The sequence below is a fragment of the Anopheles darlingi genome, chromosome 3, assembly GCF_943734745.1.
Source record: "Anopheles darlingi chromosome 3, idAnoDarlMG_H_01, whole genome shotgun sequence".
Lineage (NCBI taxonomy): Eukaryota > Metazoa > Arthropoda > Insecta > Diptera > Culicidae > Anopheles > Anopheles darlingi.
In genome coordinates, this window is record NC_064875.1 from 52096062 (window position 1) to 52107389 (window position 11328).

The 11328-nt window shown below is 49.7% G+C and overlaps 1 protein-coding gene across 2 annotated transcripts; it reads left to right on the forward strand.

Annotated features, from left to right (window-relative positions):
* Positions 1 to 864: 864 nt before the first annotated feature.
* LOC125957333 (Usher syndrome type-1G protein homolog) lies at positions 865 to 11316 on the forward strand. 2 transcript variants are annotated; one of them, XM_049689974.1, is made up of 8 exons: positions 865 to 974; positions 8372 to 8591; positions 9238 to 9381; positions 9478 to 9699; positions 9765 to 10111; positions 10171 to 10531; positions 10602 to 10829; positions 10923 to 11316. In XM_049689974.1, the coding sequence occupies exons 2-8, from the start codon at positions 8569 to 8571 to the stop codon at positions 11086 to 11088; spliced, it is 1491 nt and encodes a 496-aa protein (XP_049545931.1). In that variant the 5' UTR covers positions 865 to 974; positions 8372 to 8568; the 3' UTR covers positions 11089 to 11316. The 2 variants fall into 2 exon arrangements, with proteins under 2 accessions (XP_049545931.1, XP_049545930.1); XM_049689973.1 differs by lacking the exon at positions 865 to 974 and adding an exon at positions 1166 to 1185.
* Positions 11317 to 11328: the final 12 nt, after the last annotated feature.

Sequence of the window (11328 nt, forward strand, 5' to 3'; positions counted from 1 at the left end):
TGTTTCCAAATGACATCATTTGACGCGAAAGGCAAAATCTGGGTGTACAATTAAAACATTATGTCAATTATCAAAATCCTTAGCTGACCTAGTTATTGATTTGGTTAATTGATAAAATACGAATAAATGATGACGTAGATAAAATTATACCTAACGACATTTTTCAAAATCAAAGTCAAAGTTAAAGTAAAAAGTCTGTCGGGGCAGCTAGTTAATTTATTAATAGAGTAAAATTCAAAACACGTGGTTTAACAGGATTCCTTCAACGGTTTACGTGGAGATCGCAAAGCAGTAACCGCCACAACACGTGGTCGAGATCGCGATCGCGTATTAAAAATAAACCTAAACATTTGCGCCACCTGTGCCACAGAACTCATGATAGCCAACCCCCTTTCAATCGAAATGAACGTGAGATTCCCCCCTTCGCAACAATAGCGCTTTCCTGGAAAACACACGCACACATTTTGAATTTATACACCTGGTACAGTCAATGGCAAATTCAGGTGGCCACCGCGATTGTCTTGGAAGCATTTTTTTTTACTTAATGAACATTTTTCAATAATCAATTCAATTAATCTCCCTGCTACTAGGCTAATCGTATAAAATGTATGAATGTATCTGCTTTTCGTTTACCAGGTAGCTCTATCAATTTTATTCGTTATTTTCAATATTTCAAATTCAATAAATTAAAAAAAAACCATGAAGTCCAATGATTTCACAAAAACACACTAAGTATACGATACATTTGTAAGTCAAAGTTGTGACGACCCAGCGTGAATGCTCTATTCGGCCGGTGACTGTAGACCTGGTTGCGGAGAGTGGTGAGCCTGCCTCTCGCGTTCCATGGTACCAGAGCAGCTCCGAAAGGGTAAAGCGAGGCTGCTCAGTTCAAAAGTGATCGCGGTAGCCTTTCCATCTACCAGTCCCCAGTAGTCCCAGACCACCCGATCTTTCGACCGCAGCGATCTCTCCGCGTAAGTGTAAATGACCCACCGTCTCTTCCTCCTCTTTCGCTTCCGCCGTGGATCCGTTTGTAATTAGCGCCGCCATTGATTCTTGGAGTAGCCGCAGATTGCCATGCGAGTGTAATTTCCTTCTGCTGGACTGAACGATGGACGCACACCCCCGTCGTACGCTGGGTTGGCGCTGTTTGTGTTTCGTCAGCAATCGTCGCTCCAAAATGGGGTAAAGGAGGTGGAGGAGAACAGTGGAGCAGTGGTTGGAGCAAAGGGTTCCGTTATGCTTCTTTTCGGTGGTTTTTAGCTTATTCCGTGTTTTCGCATTGCGTCCATGCGTTGTTCTGATTGCCCTTCCCGTCCCGGTTTTTTTTTTGTGCGTGTGTTGGTGCTGTGTACGTGTGTGTGCTGCTGTATAGCGTTGTGCGTGATCGTCTCGCTGTCTACGCCAAGAGTAACCCCAAGCAGCAGCAGCAGCAGCCCCCCTTTGCAGATCTCCAGCAATAGCAGTATCGTAGCAGAGAAGTAGGCTCCGGAATTCCCTTTTGACATTTTGAGACCGTATATCCGCGGTTTTACTGGGAACACGATGCTAAGGGTAGTTCCGGGATCGAAGAAAAAGAAAAATTAGTCAGATGCCCCCTGGTACCAATATCCAGAGTGGACCGCAGAAGCCCACAATAGAAGTCGAGTGCCAATTGAAATGGGTTATTCGTGGCGATTCCGTGATGTGGCCATATCTTATCACCAATTCCGGCCTGCTGCTCGCGAGTGTGTGGATCCGTGTTTGCTCGCGCGCGTGTGTCTGTATGTGTGTATGTGTGTGGTGCGACAGATATCAAGGTGACAATCATGATAACACCACCCTACTCTGGCTCTGCACGGAGTTCCATATCAGTAATGACTAATTTCGCTCCTCATCACTTGAGTTTATTGCGGACCGATTGTGGCTTGTTTGGCTAGTTGGATGGTTATTGAAATCCTGTTGTGATGAGTGGTTCCCGGGCAGCCCTTTCGGTTTAATGAATTTTCCTTCCTCTCTTTCAACCGGATCTCCAACAGCACGTTATCTGTGTTGCCGTGACTCGTCGCTGGGTCACGAGAGCACGCAGACGATGTGTGTTCGGTTGCTTTGATTGCGCTTCTGCAGGTGTGCTGCCGGTGGTTACAGTTCGCTTGGCTTGGCCGTACCGTGCCTGCCAGCGAGGAACCGTCATCATCATCATCGACCCCTCGTCGAGGAAAAGCATTCCCTCTCGAAGAAGCGGTGCAGCGTCAAGACTCGTTATCGTGCGGTGGCTGCGTTTATGCTTTCCGCTTTGATGCACCACCACGGAGATCGCACCGAAGCATCAAAACGGCCGACACGAGAGGTCCATCAAACGTGTCCTCATCGTTAGTTCGTACCAGGCGACGTTGGGAGAGAAAAGGGCAAAATCGCGGATCTCTTCGTAGGTAGGCCGATCCGTCTAGTGCATTCCCAGGCCCGGGTGACAGGTTTGTTTGCGATTGCTGGCCCTGTGGCATAGTTGGCCATTTTGCTGCACAACCGAATGATGGACGGTGAACAACCGAGTGGTGAAGGTCGGTGGCGTCTGTGTGGCATCTGGCTGGCCAATTACGGTCCGCACCGATGGCCAGCCGTTGTTTGCTGATCGTTGCCTGATGTTTTGTGCTACCGCTGAGCAGCTCACAGGCCGTCAAGAGCGCGGTGAGGGGTGGCCAATTTTAAAATATTCAATTCCTCTCCTTACCATCGGAATCGGAGCTTTAGCACAAGTTTGAAGATTAATATTAATTGCGCCTGCATGCGATCTCAATCAGCGCGTTGGTTGATGATGGTCGCTGGTTATTTAAAACGATCCCACAACAGGGCTAACACAGCAGAAAGCCCAGTTTAGCCTGCTCAAAACTGAGTCTAAAAATGGTTTCACTACACACCAGCAGCCACACCGAGTAGAGGCGGACCCGAGTAGGGGTCGCTTTATCTGCTCCGCATTTGCATTCCAATAGAGTCCGCTCCCCGGAGCTGGTTGATGAATTCATTTAATGATAGCACTGTATCGCTGAAGCCCCCGCATGTGTTCCAGCGACGGCGACAGGTGGGCTTTACCAGTCCACCGGTAGTGCAGGCCATTAGAAGACACAATTCCCTCCCACTCCATTTTTTGGAGTGGAATTGGTTCGCGAATGGCGCACAGCAAAGTGCGAATGAGCGTCACCGCCGTCAGATCGCCGGAAGACACAAATTGCATGTTGCTCTTTGCATGCACCCTTATGTTTACATTACGGTGTGTGGATGCATCACAGATACGCGGGGTGGGGGTGGCATCTAACCTGCACCTAACTATCCCATTGTTCGCCGTGTTCGTCTGCAGAGCTGTGGAGTGAATAAGCAAGTACAGAGAAGAAGCACTGGAGATCAAGAAGAACAAAGTGGAATTGAAACTCTGTTCCCGCGACCTCTTCGCGCTCGTGATGCGGTGAATGATGAAGAACATCAAAACAAACAGAACCCGAGCTCCCCAGGGGCTATGTTGTGGTGGAGCTATGTTTAAACATTAAAAATGCATGACCATCGCCAAGTGGCATCTGGCGCAGGCTAGCACTGGCATCATTAAATATGTAACTATTTGCTTTCTTGTGCTCCCAACCCTTGCGCCCTGACCCACCAAAAAACCAATTTCAATCCAAGATTCCGAGCGCAGAAACGTGGCGGAATTCCGGTAGATCGCAACTCCCCTCGTCGGTTTTTTTTTCTTATTTTGGTCTCGGTGGTAATTAAACCGCAAGCACCTCTACTACGCTACTTCCGGTCTGATCACGTGAACGTGGTGGCAGCGTTGATCCGCGTGGAGGTTCGCCCTTGCGCTTCTTCTCTCGCTGAAGGCTGCACGGTGCCTCCCCCTAGGATTGCTGCCGGTCCCGGCTGTTTGTGTCGTTGCACATGGCTGACCAGCGCGACTGTTCCCCTCCTCGCGTGTGTGTCGTGACGCGTTAGGTCAGTGTCATAGCGGGTGTACAGTTGCGGCGCGCGGTCACTCTCTCAGGTTAGAACGTAATCCGCGTCGCGACGCATAAACTTGAGCTCAGCGCTCTAGTGCCTAGACTGAGCGGCAACAAATCCCCAGGCCAGGAATACGTATATGTTACCCGATACTCAGTTGTGGTCGTGGTGCAATTAGATCATTCCTGCACGATCCCGGGGGATTGAGAGAGGGTTTTACACAACCCGGTTGAATGATGTGATTAGATGTTAAGTTATACGACATAAAAATTGATTGATGGTTGTGGTTTACAGCGCCAGGCTGGTGTCAAGCTGTAAATGTGACAAGTAATTGTAACGAACGCTAATGACACGGTAATTGATTGGAATTCGATTAAAACGTGTGAGGGACCGCACGCAATCATTGTTCGGGTTAATAGCAATAATTCCTATCTATCATTTCTATGCGGAACGCTACTAGGCGTACGCTATCATTAACTCGTCATAGTTTAGTGGCAAGTACCAGCAATTATTTGTTGTAGGTCACAAACCACTTTCGTTGCTTTCCCCTTTTCCACCGCTGACCGTTTGAGGTGGATGGAATTTTAAATTAATTTTATTACTTTCCATTTCCACGGTCTTCCCACGACTTTTTGGCCGCTTGGAATTGTCAGTTGAATTGTTTATGTTTCAATTTAAAGTTTGTCTGAGGACAAACTGTAAGCAGTGTCAGTATTTAAGTCAATTAATTTTCCTTCATAATGTCGCGTTCCGACCAGAGAAACGATAAACCAACTTGAAGTTCATTTTAAATTAATCAAAATCGTGAAAGTGTAAATCATCCACAGCTCATGAATAATCACCAAATAATTATTGAAATAAAGATTGTAAAGGGGGAAAATCCTTAAGAAGACATCAAGAATGATAACGTACAACGAACAAACAACCCAATAATCCAAAGCTGGCAAATTTGTCCAGAAGTGAATGTATGCAGAGCCAGCCATGCGCTCGTTCGATAAACTCGCTGCTCAACCTTCCAACTGTTACCACACCAAAGCCTACTGTCATTGTATCCACGTTCACCATCCACGCCCTACAGCGGCCAAACGCATTGAAACCGCAATCAATCGCACACCGTAGTTCACATTGAGATTAGCCGTGTCTTCTTCCCCGTTTTCACGCGCTACCAGCTAGGAACGATCATCTTTTTATGCCCTCCTTTTAAGCTGGCATTGAATCCGCGAGGGGCGCAAGAAGCCCGATTGGGGGTGCCAAAATATGGGGTTCAATGTAGTTCGTCCCCGCCCTGCTGCGACCGAGAAGCCGAGCATATTTCGTCATGTTTTCAACCCCATGAAAAGCAAACGGTGCTCTTGGGAATGTGCGCCGGCTGTGCAATGGTGAAGGCGGTGTTGGCCAGAGCCTTGAGAGAGCGTTGCTGCTGCTGCTGGTGCTGCAGATGATGATTCGGCATCGGTCGGCGTGTGTGTGAGCTTTGGTAGTTACATCCTGGGAACGGCGTCGTCACCGTCGTCATGTCTCAATTATCGTCCCACAAGACGAGTGGTTAGAAAGGCGGTTATTGGCCGCCGACATGTCATGTTCGGCTCTGATGTTCTGTTGTAGTGATGTGAATGTGATGTTTGGTCACATCCCCACCCTCCACTACTTCCTCACGTCTTCACGCGTTGGTGTGCCAATTTTGTAGATTCTAATCAACGCCACTCGGTATCGTGACAAGCAAACATCGAGAGCTAATTGATGTTAGAAGAAACACGGAAAAGGGCATGGGCGGTCTCCACGTGGTACCGGGGCGAACATGCTGTCCGAAAAAGCGATTCCCGAGAATGTGCGACAAAAATTGAAATTTCCAACTGACGATCGTGATCGCGTGTCTGTGGAGTGGAATTTTTGCTTTGGAATATGGCAGAAAATGTTGCCATTTTCACACCGGTTCGCTACTAGAACAAACGAGAAGCAGTGGATAGAGACCACTGTATGCGGTGTGGAGTTCACGCCCGCCCATTTCAAACCGGGGGTTCCCGTGACTCGCGTGGTTTTGTTGTTCCGAAACCAGCGTGCACATAAATGCAGCCACCGGGCGGTTCCGCCGGAGGTCAACGATTACGCCAAGGCTAGTGGAATGGTCGTCCTCTCCCACCACTCCCATTCACCCCGCGGCACCCGTTATTTTTCCACCTTGGTGTTGGCGACCCGGGCATGCATTTCGATCCACCTTCGGGCACACGAGCAAAGCTCGGAAGGTCGTCCAATCCGTCAATTCCGTCGTTTGGATGTCAGCGCCCATCCAAATCGATGTGAACAACGGCGATGATGCCGCGCGCTCGACAAGCCACGCTGCTGCTACAGCAGGTGGCATAGCCTGGCCCAAAATTGGAGCGATCCGGTGGAGGTTAAACGCAAATTAACGAATTTCCAAACCAAAGAACGCCATGGTTTTGCTCTCGCCACTCGGAGGTCCAAAGCGTATAGATTCATCGCCGTCTATGCTGTGAGCATGGCAACAATTACCGTTCATTGAAATTGGATTGCATGGCAGACGAGAGACAGAGAGAGAGAGAGAGAGAGGGTGGCGAGTTGATCGCGTTGCGTAGATATTTGCGTTACCCACCCAAGACAGCCAAGCGAGGCCCCGCGGTGGGGGTGCAGGAAGTGGTGTGTGGATTGCACAATCGGCTAATGGGCCAGCTCGGTTCGGTGATCTCGAAGTCGCGCTCGAAGACAACAAAAAATCCCCGTTCTGTATTCAGCGGCAAAAAAGCCCTTGGTCGCGGAGACATGTGGGTGGAAGCATTAGCTGCTTATCGGTCGCGGTTTGGCTCGTGGTCGAACCGAACTGTCCGCCCGGTCTGCCGTCGATTTCTTTCAGTTCGGACTGGTTTTGAGCGAACCGATTGTCCGCAGAGGAAAAACTCGATTAATATGTGTACCGCCGGTGAACTGCATTTAACACGCCGATTTCCGGATCTATTCCTGGGCTCCCTAATGTGCCTGGCCGTGCCCATCGATCACGGCGAGTGTCGACATATTATGCCACCGGTACCGCGGTGTGCTTTCGATGTTCATTAGAGTTAACGCTCTTTCTAAACTGGTTTTCACTTTTCACTACATGCTGGTCCATGTGTAGTGATGGTGGCCTAAGGGATTCGACCGAATCGCTGATGCTCGCTGCTGATGTTTATGCTAAATGCACAGTAGTTAGTCATCTATCGTTCCTCGTCGTCGACGTTTTCGTGGTTTCTCGCCAGCTGATATGGGCCAGCGATAGGCGGCAGGGTGGTGGATTTGCTAAACGAGGCGTGACAAGGTGGTGGTTGTGGAAATGCGAAGGCGTTACTTACTGTTGATCGCGTCATTTCGCACGCTACTTAACTGTTTGCTATCACTATAATGGCGTTTTCGAATAGGCTGCCAGCACAATATCCATAAATTTCACTTCGGGGCGCCTTTAGGGCGTTCAGTATTTGATAAAATGCCTCGGCGGCTACTGGGAGGCGCTGGTAGAGAAATCCATTTTAAAAGGAATGCTTCAGTCGATGGGGTAAGCTACTACTTACTTAGAGTACCCAAGGGAATCATATTCTGATTAAAGGAGTCTCTATTCGACGGTTACTGGATTCGGAATCGGAAATCATTTTACATCCTACGAAGCACTATACAATGCAGCAATCGGGCATTTCAATAGAGAGTCGATCTATGGTACCCTCCGGATCGCTGTTCAAACGCTTCCACCGCGATCGAATCGCGGTTATTGAGACTAATGCTTGAAAAAGGGAAATTTCTCTCATCTCCTTGAATCACGATCGCTTCTGTTACATTTCAAATACACGCACCAAACGGCTTAACAAGATCGTTGGCCTAACCGCGCCTAAATCGATTACAAGCACCTCTTGCAGCCAGTGGCACAATCGTCAATGAAAGTGAAACCACTGGCCGTTTAAATCTCCAGATCGCAGCCATTAGCATAAAGTGAAATAGTGCTTAGGAGTGGTCGCCCTGCCACCTTCTTCTTGAGGGAAGGAAGGAGGCTCCCGGGCACACAATCTTCGATTGTGGTTACGGTTCGGTAAGTACGCCATCGTCGACACCGTCGCGCTGGCAAACGAAACTTACGGTGTTTGGCTTCGGTTTGGTGCTTTCGCGGAGCCGGGGAAGGAAGAAAGTAGGACTTCGAGTGGACCTCCTAGCGGACACAACCGATCACCGCTAAAGCAACTGCTGGAAGAATCGAAATCTGGGGGTGGATGTGTTCAAGATGCGGATAATCTGATGAAGTGTTTGAGCTTGTTTGAAGTATTTGCGAATGGATAATCCTTTGTGTGTGTTTATATGTGTGTCTGTATCTCATTGTACCAGTTGCTCCAAAAGCTAAGTCCTTTCGCCTTCCCCTTTTTACTTCTCATTTTAGTTAGCAGCAGTGTCCATCGACCGAAGAGGAACCACAGACGTCACCGAGGGTTGAATTTGCATCGATTCAAAAACCCCATCAAACGCCGTTCTGGTGGCACAGCCTCCTCCATTGGCAGTGCTCAAGCCGTGAAGCGACACGGCGTCGTTTCAATGAGAGCGGAAATAGATGCCTACCGGTGGTAGAATACGGAAGCGATGTCGTCAGATAGGATACACCGGTAGGTCGGTCGGAGTTCGATAAGCCGTACGCTTCACCCCGCGTCGCGTACCCTGGAGCTGATCCCACCAATCTTTTCTACCCAATATGCTAATGAATGAAAGTGTGAGAGCTTTTCTCACGGGCTCTGCATCGAAAAGCAACGATTATGCTATCATGTTGCGGTGGCTGGGCGTCGTCAGCAGTTTCCTATTTTATTTCGCGAACATATCAAGCCCTCCCTTTTGTGGCCACCTTATGAATGGGGGAAGTCACTCCCGTGTGACTAGGAGGCTTCTCTGCTGCCGCTCGATGGTGATTCATATCACATTGCTCGAGCCACAATTGGCAACAACGGTAGGCCAGGTGCCGCGAGAAGCCAGCTCAACGGTGCCGGCCATTTAATTCGATAACGGGAAAGCCTCGCTTAAGTGTTTCTTGTTTGTTTGATTGTTCGATGGGACCTACATATTGTGGTTGCTCCGAGTTCCGAGAAAAGTGTCTTGACGCACACGATTAAGTGCTCCGGGTGTGAGCACGCGGAGTAGGAGAGTGTTTGAAAAGGGAATTTCATCACTGCTTATCACGCAACGAAAGGGGTTATAGTCATGATCCATCGAATTAATGATCTGGAAGATCCATTATAACGCGCTTCCGTTCCTTTTCAGCGCCGCCAAAGATGGGCTGCTGGACGTGTTGCGGGAAGCGACCCGTTCCGAGACCAACGCCAAAGATGTGGACGGCATGACGCCCGTCCTGTGGGCCGCGTTCGAGGGCCATTTCGATGCTTTAAAACTCCTAGTCGCCCGCGGGTACGTAACCATAGGAACTAGCTGCAACATTACGACCACCCACCAGCAGACGGAAAAAATCGGACTAATGCGGAATCGTTCGTTTTATTGACACAGTGGGGATCCGGACAAGGCGGATCAGTTTGGTAATACTGCGTTACATCTAGCAGCAGCCAAGGGACACATGCAATGCGTCGACTTTCTCGTGCAGTTCGGCGTTAACATCTACGCGCTTGACATCGACCATCACAGTGCGCAGGACCTGGCGGCGATCAACAATCGGGATCATATCTTGCGGTACCTCGATGGGGCGGCGGCAACCCTAGAAGCCACAGATCGGTAAGTTGTAAGATCATGCCCGGCATTCGGCCACTCACTCTCTAATGTCACTCTTTGTCACACAGGAAGCGGGCTCACGAGTTCAAGGAGCAAGCCAAAAAGAAGTCCGAGAAACGAGCGCGTGAGTTCGTCAGCCGGCAGCAAAAGATCGAGCGGGAACAGGATGCGACGGTGCGCACGGTGCGACCGCATCGTCCCTCGAACATGCTGCAGGCGCTCAAACACAAACTTTGGTCCGGTAGCCAGGGTAATCTGTTGCAAAGCCAGCGGTTGACTGATCCCTTGCCACCGGCATCAACCAAATTCAGTACCCTCGTAGGCGGTGGCGCTGGTGGTACGGTGACGCGTGGTGGTGGCGCAGTCAAAAAGCGTGCTGACGCCGCGAAGGTTCGACAGCAGATGGAAAACGGAGGTATGGTTCGATCGGATAGGCCAGCGAAAGGTCACTAACAAAGGCGAATCGGTTTCCAGATTTCAAGATCGGCGAGATGGAAGCGAATGGTAAGCGGAGTGTACGATCGATACAGGGATTGCGGCGGGACTCGGAAGTGCTCTACGTCGGTACATACAGTTCGAACGAAGAGTCGAATGCCTCGGATCGGCGGGGCAAGCTGAAGGATGTGTTTGATGTCTCCGACTCCAATGGCTGTGCGGATGATGATGCGGACGAGGACAGTGGTAGTGCGGCGAGTGGCAAGTTTGGGACCATTTCGCGTTCCCTCAGTCAGCCGGACTTCCTGGCCAACGCAACCGACGAGGTGACGGAAGATGTAATGCTGCAGCGTCCATCCGGATTATTCAGTAGACCCTCGTTCGGCAATCTGGCATTTCCGTAAGTCCTTAACCCTTCTGGAGTCGGATTGCAGCAATTGATTCCGCTATTGCCCTACTGTTGCTTGCAGACGATCGGTATCTAACGTGTTGGCCCAGCTCGGCAACGAAAACTCGTCCAGTGCTTCCTCCGATGGTTCGGTGAAGGCGAAACCGACAAAGGGCGCTATCAAACCACGTTCCCAGCTCGTCATTTCCGACTCGGAGTCAGATGTAGAAAGCTCAGACAACGACGAAAACGATTCGTTGGCGATACTACGGTTTCTGGCTGCGTTCAAACTGGAGGATTATTATCCGGTGTAAGTAGTACTAGTGCATCCTCTTTATCTAGATGAATTGCGCGTGTCTCCCTTGGTTAGCAGAGTTTTTTATCTTCTCGCTCGTGTTTGCAGATTCCAAAAGAACGAGATCGACATGGAAACGCTGATGATGCTCACGGAAACGGATATCAAATCGTTGGGCCTACCGCTAGGACCGTACCGACGGCTGTGCAATGCAATACAGGAACGCAAGGAAGCGCTCGCCCAGCCGGGCACCATTTCCGATAGTCGGCTCTAAGCCATCGATGAAGCAGCAGCGTCTTTTGATCGAGAGGATTGCGAACGAGATGCGCATTTACAATCACCTATGTACAGTCTGTCAAGGGGGGCGGCGTAGCTTAACGCTTTTAAGTTTTATTTCCTTCCGTGCAGTTCCATCGATACACAGATCACGCGACGGAAGGCTGGATTAAATTATTGTGAATTTTAAATGGTAGAACTCAGTAAAAGTTGAGACAAAACACAAGACCACCGGGTG

What these genes read in the sequence shown, in the direction of transcription:
- LOC125957333 (XM_049689974.1), top strand. Translation starts at nt 8,569, where the DNA reads ATGTCGTCAGATAGGATACACCG. An exon ending in TCGTCAGATAGGATACACCG is followed by an intron (nt 8,592 to 9,237) that starts GTAGGTCGGTCG and finishes GTTCCTTTTCAG; the next exon opens with CGCCGCCAAAGATGGGCTGC. An exon ending in CTGGAGGATTATTATCCGGT is followed by an intron (nt 10,830 to 10,922) that starts GTAAGTAGTACT and finishes TCGTGTTTGCAG; the next exon opens with ATTCCAAAAGAACGAGATCG.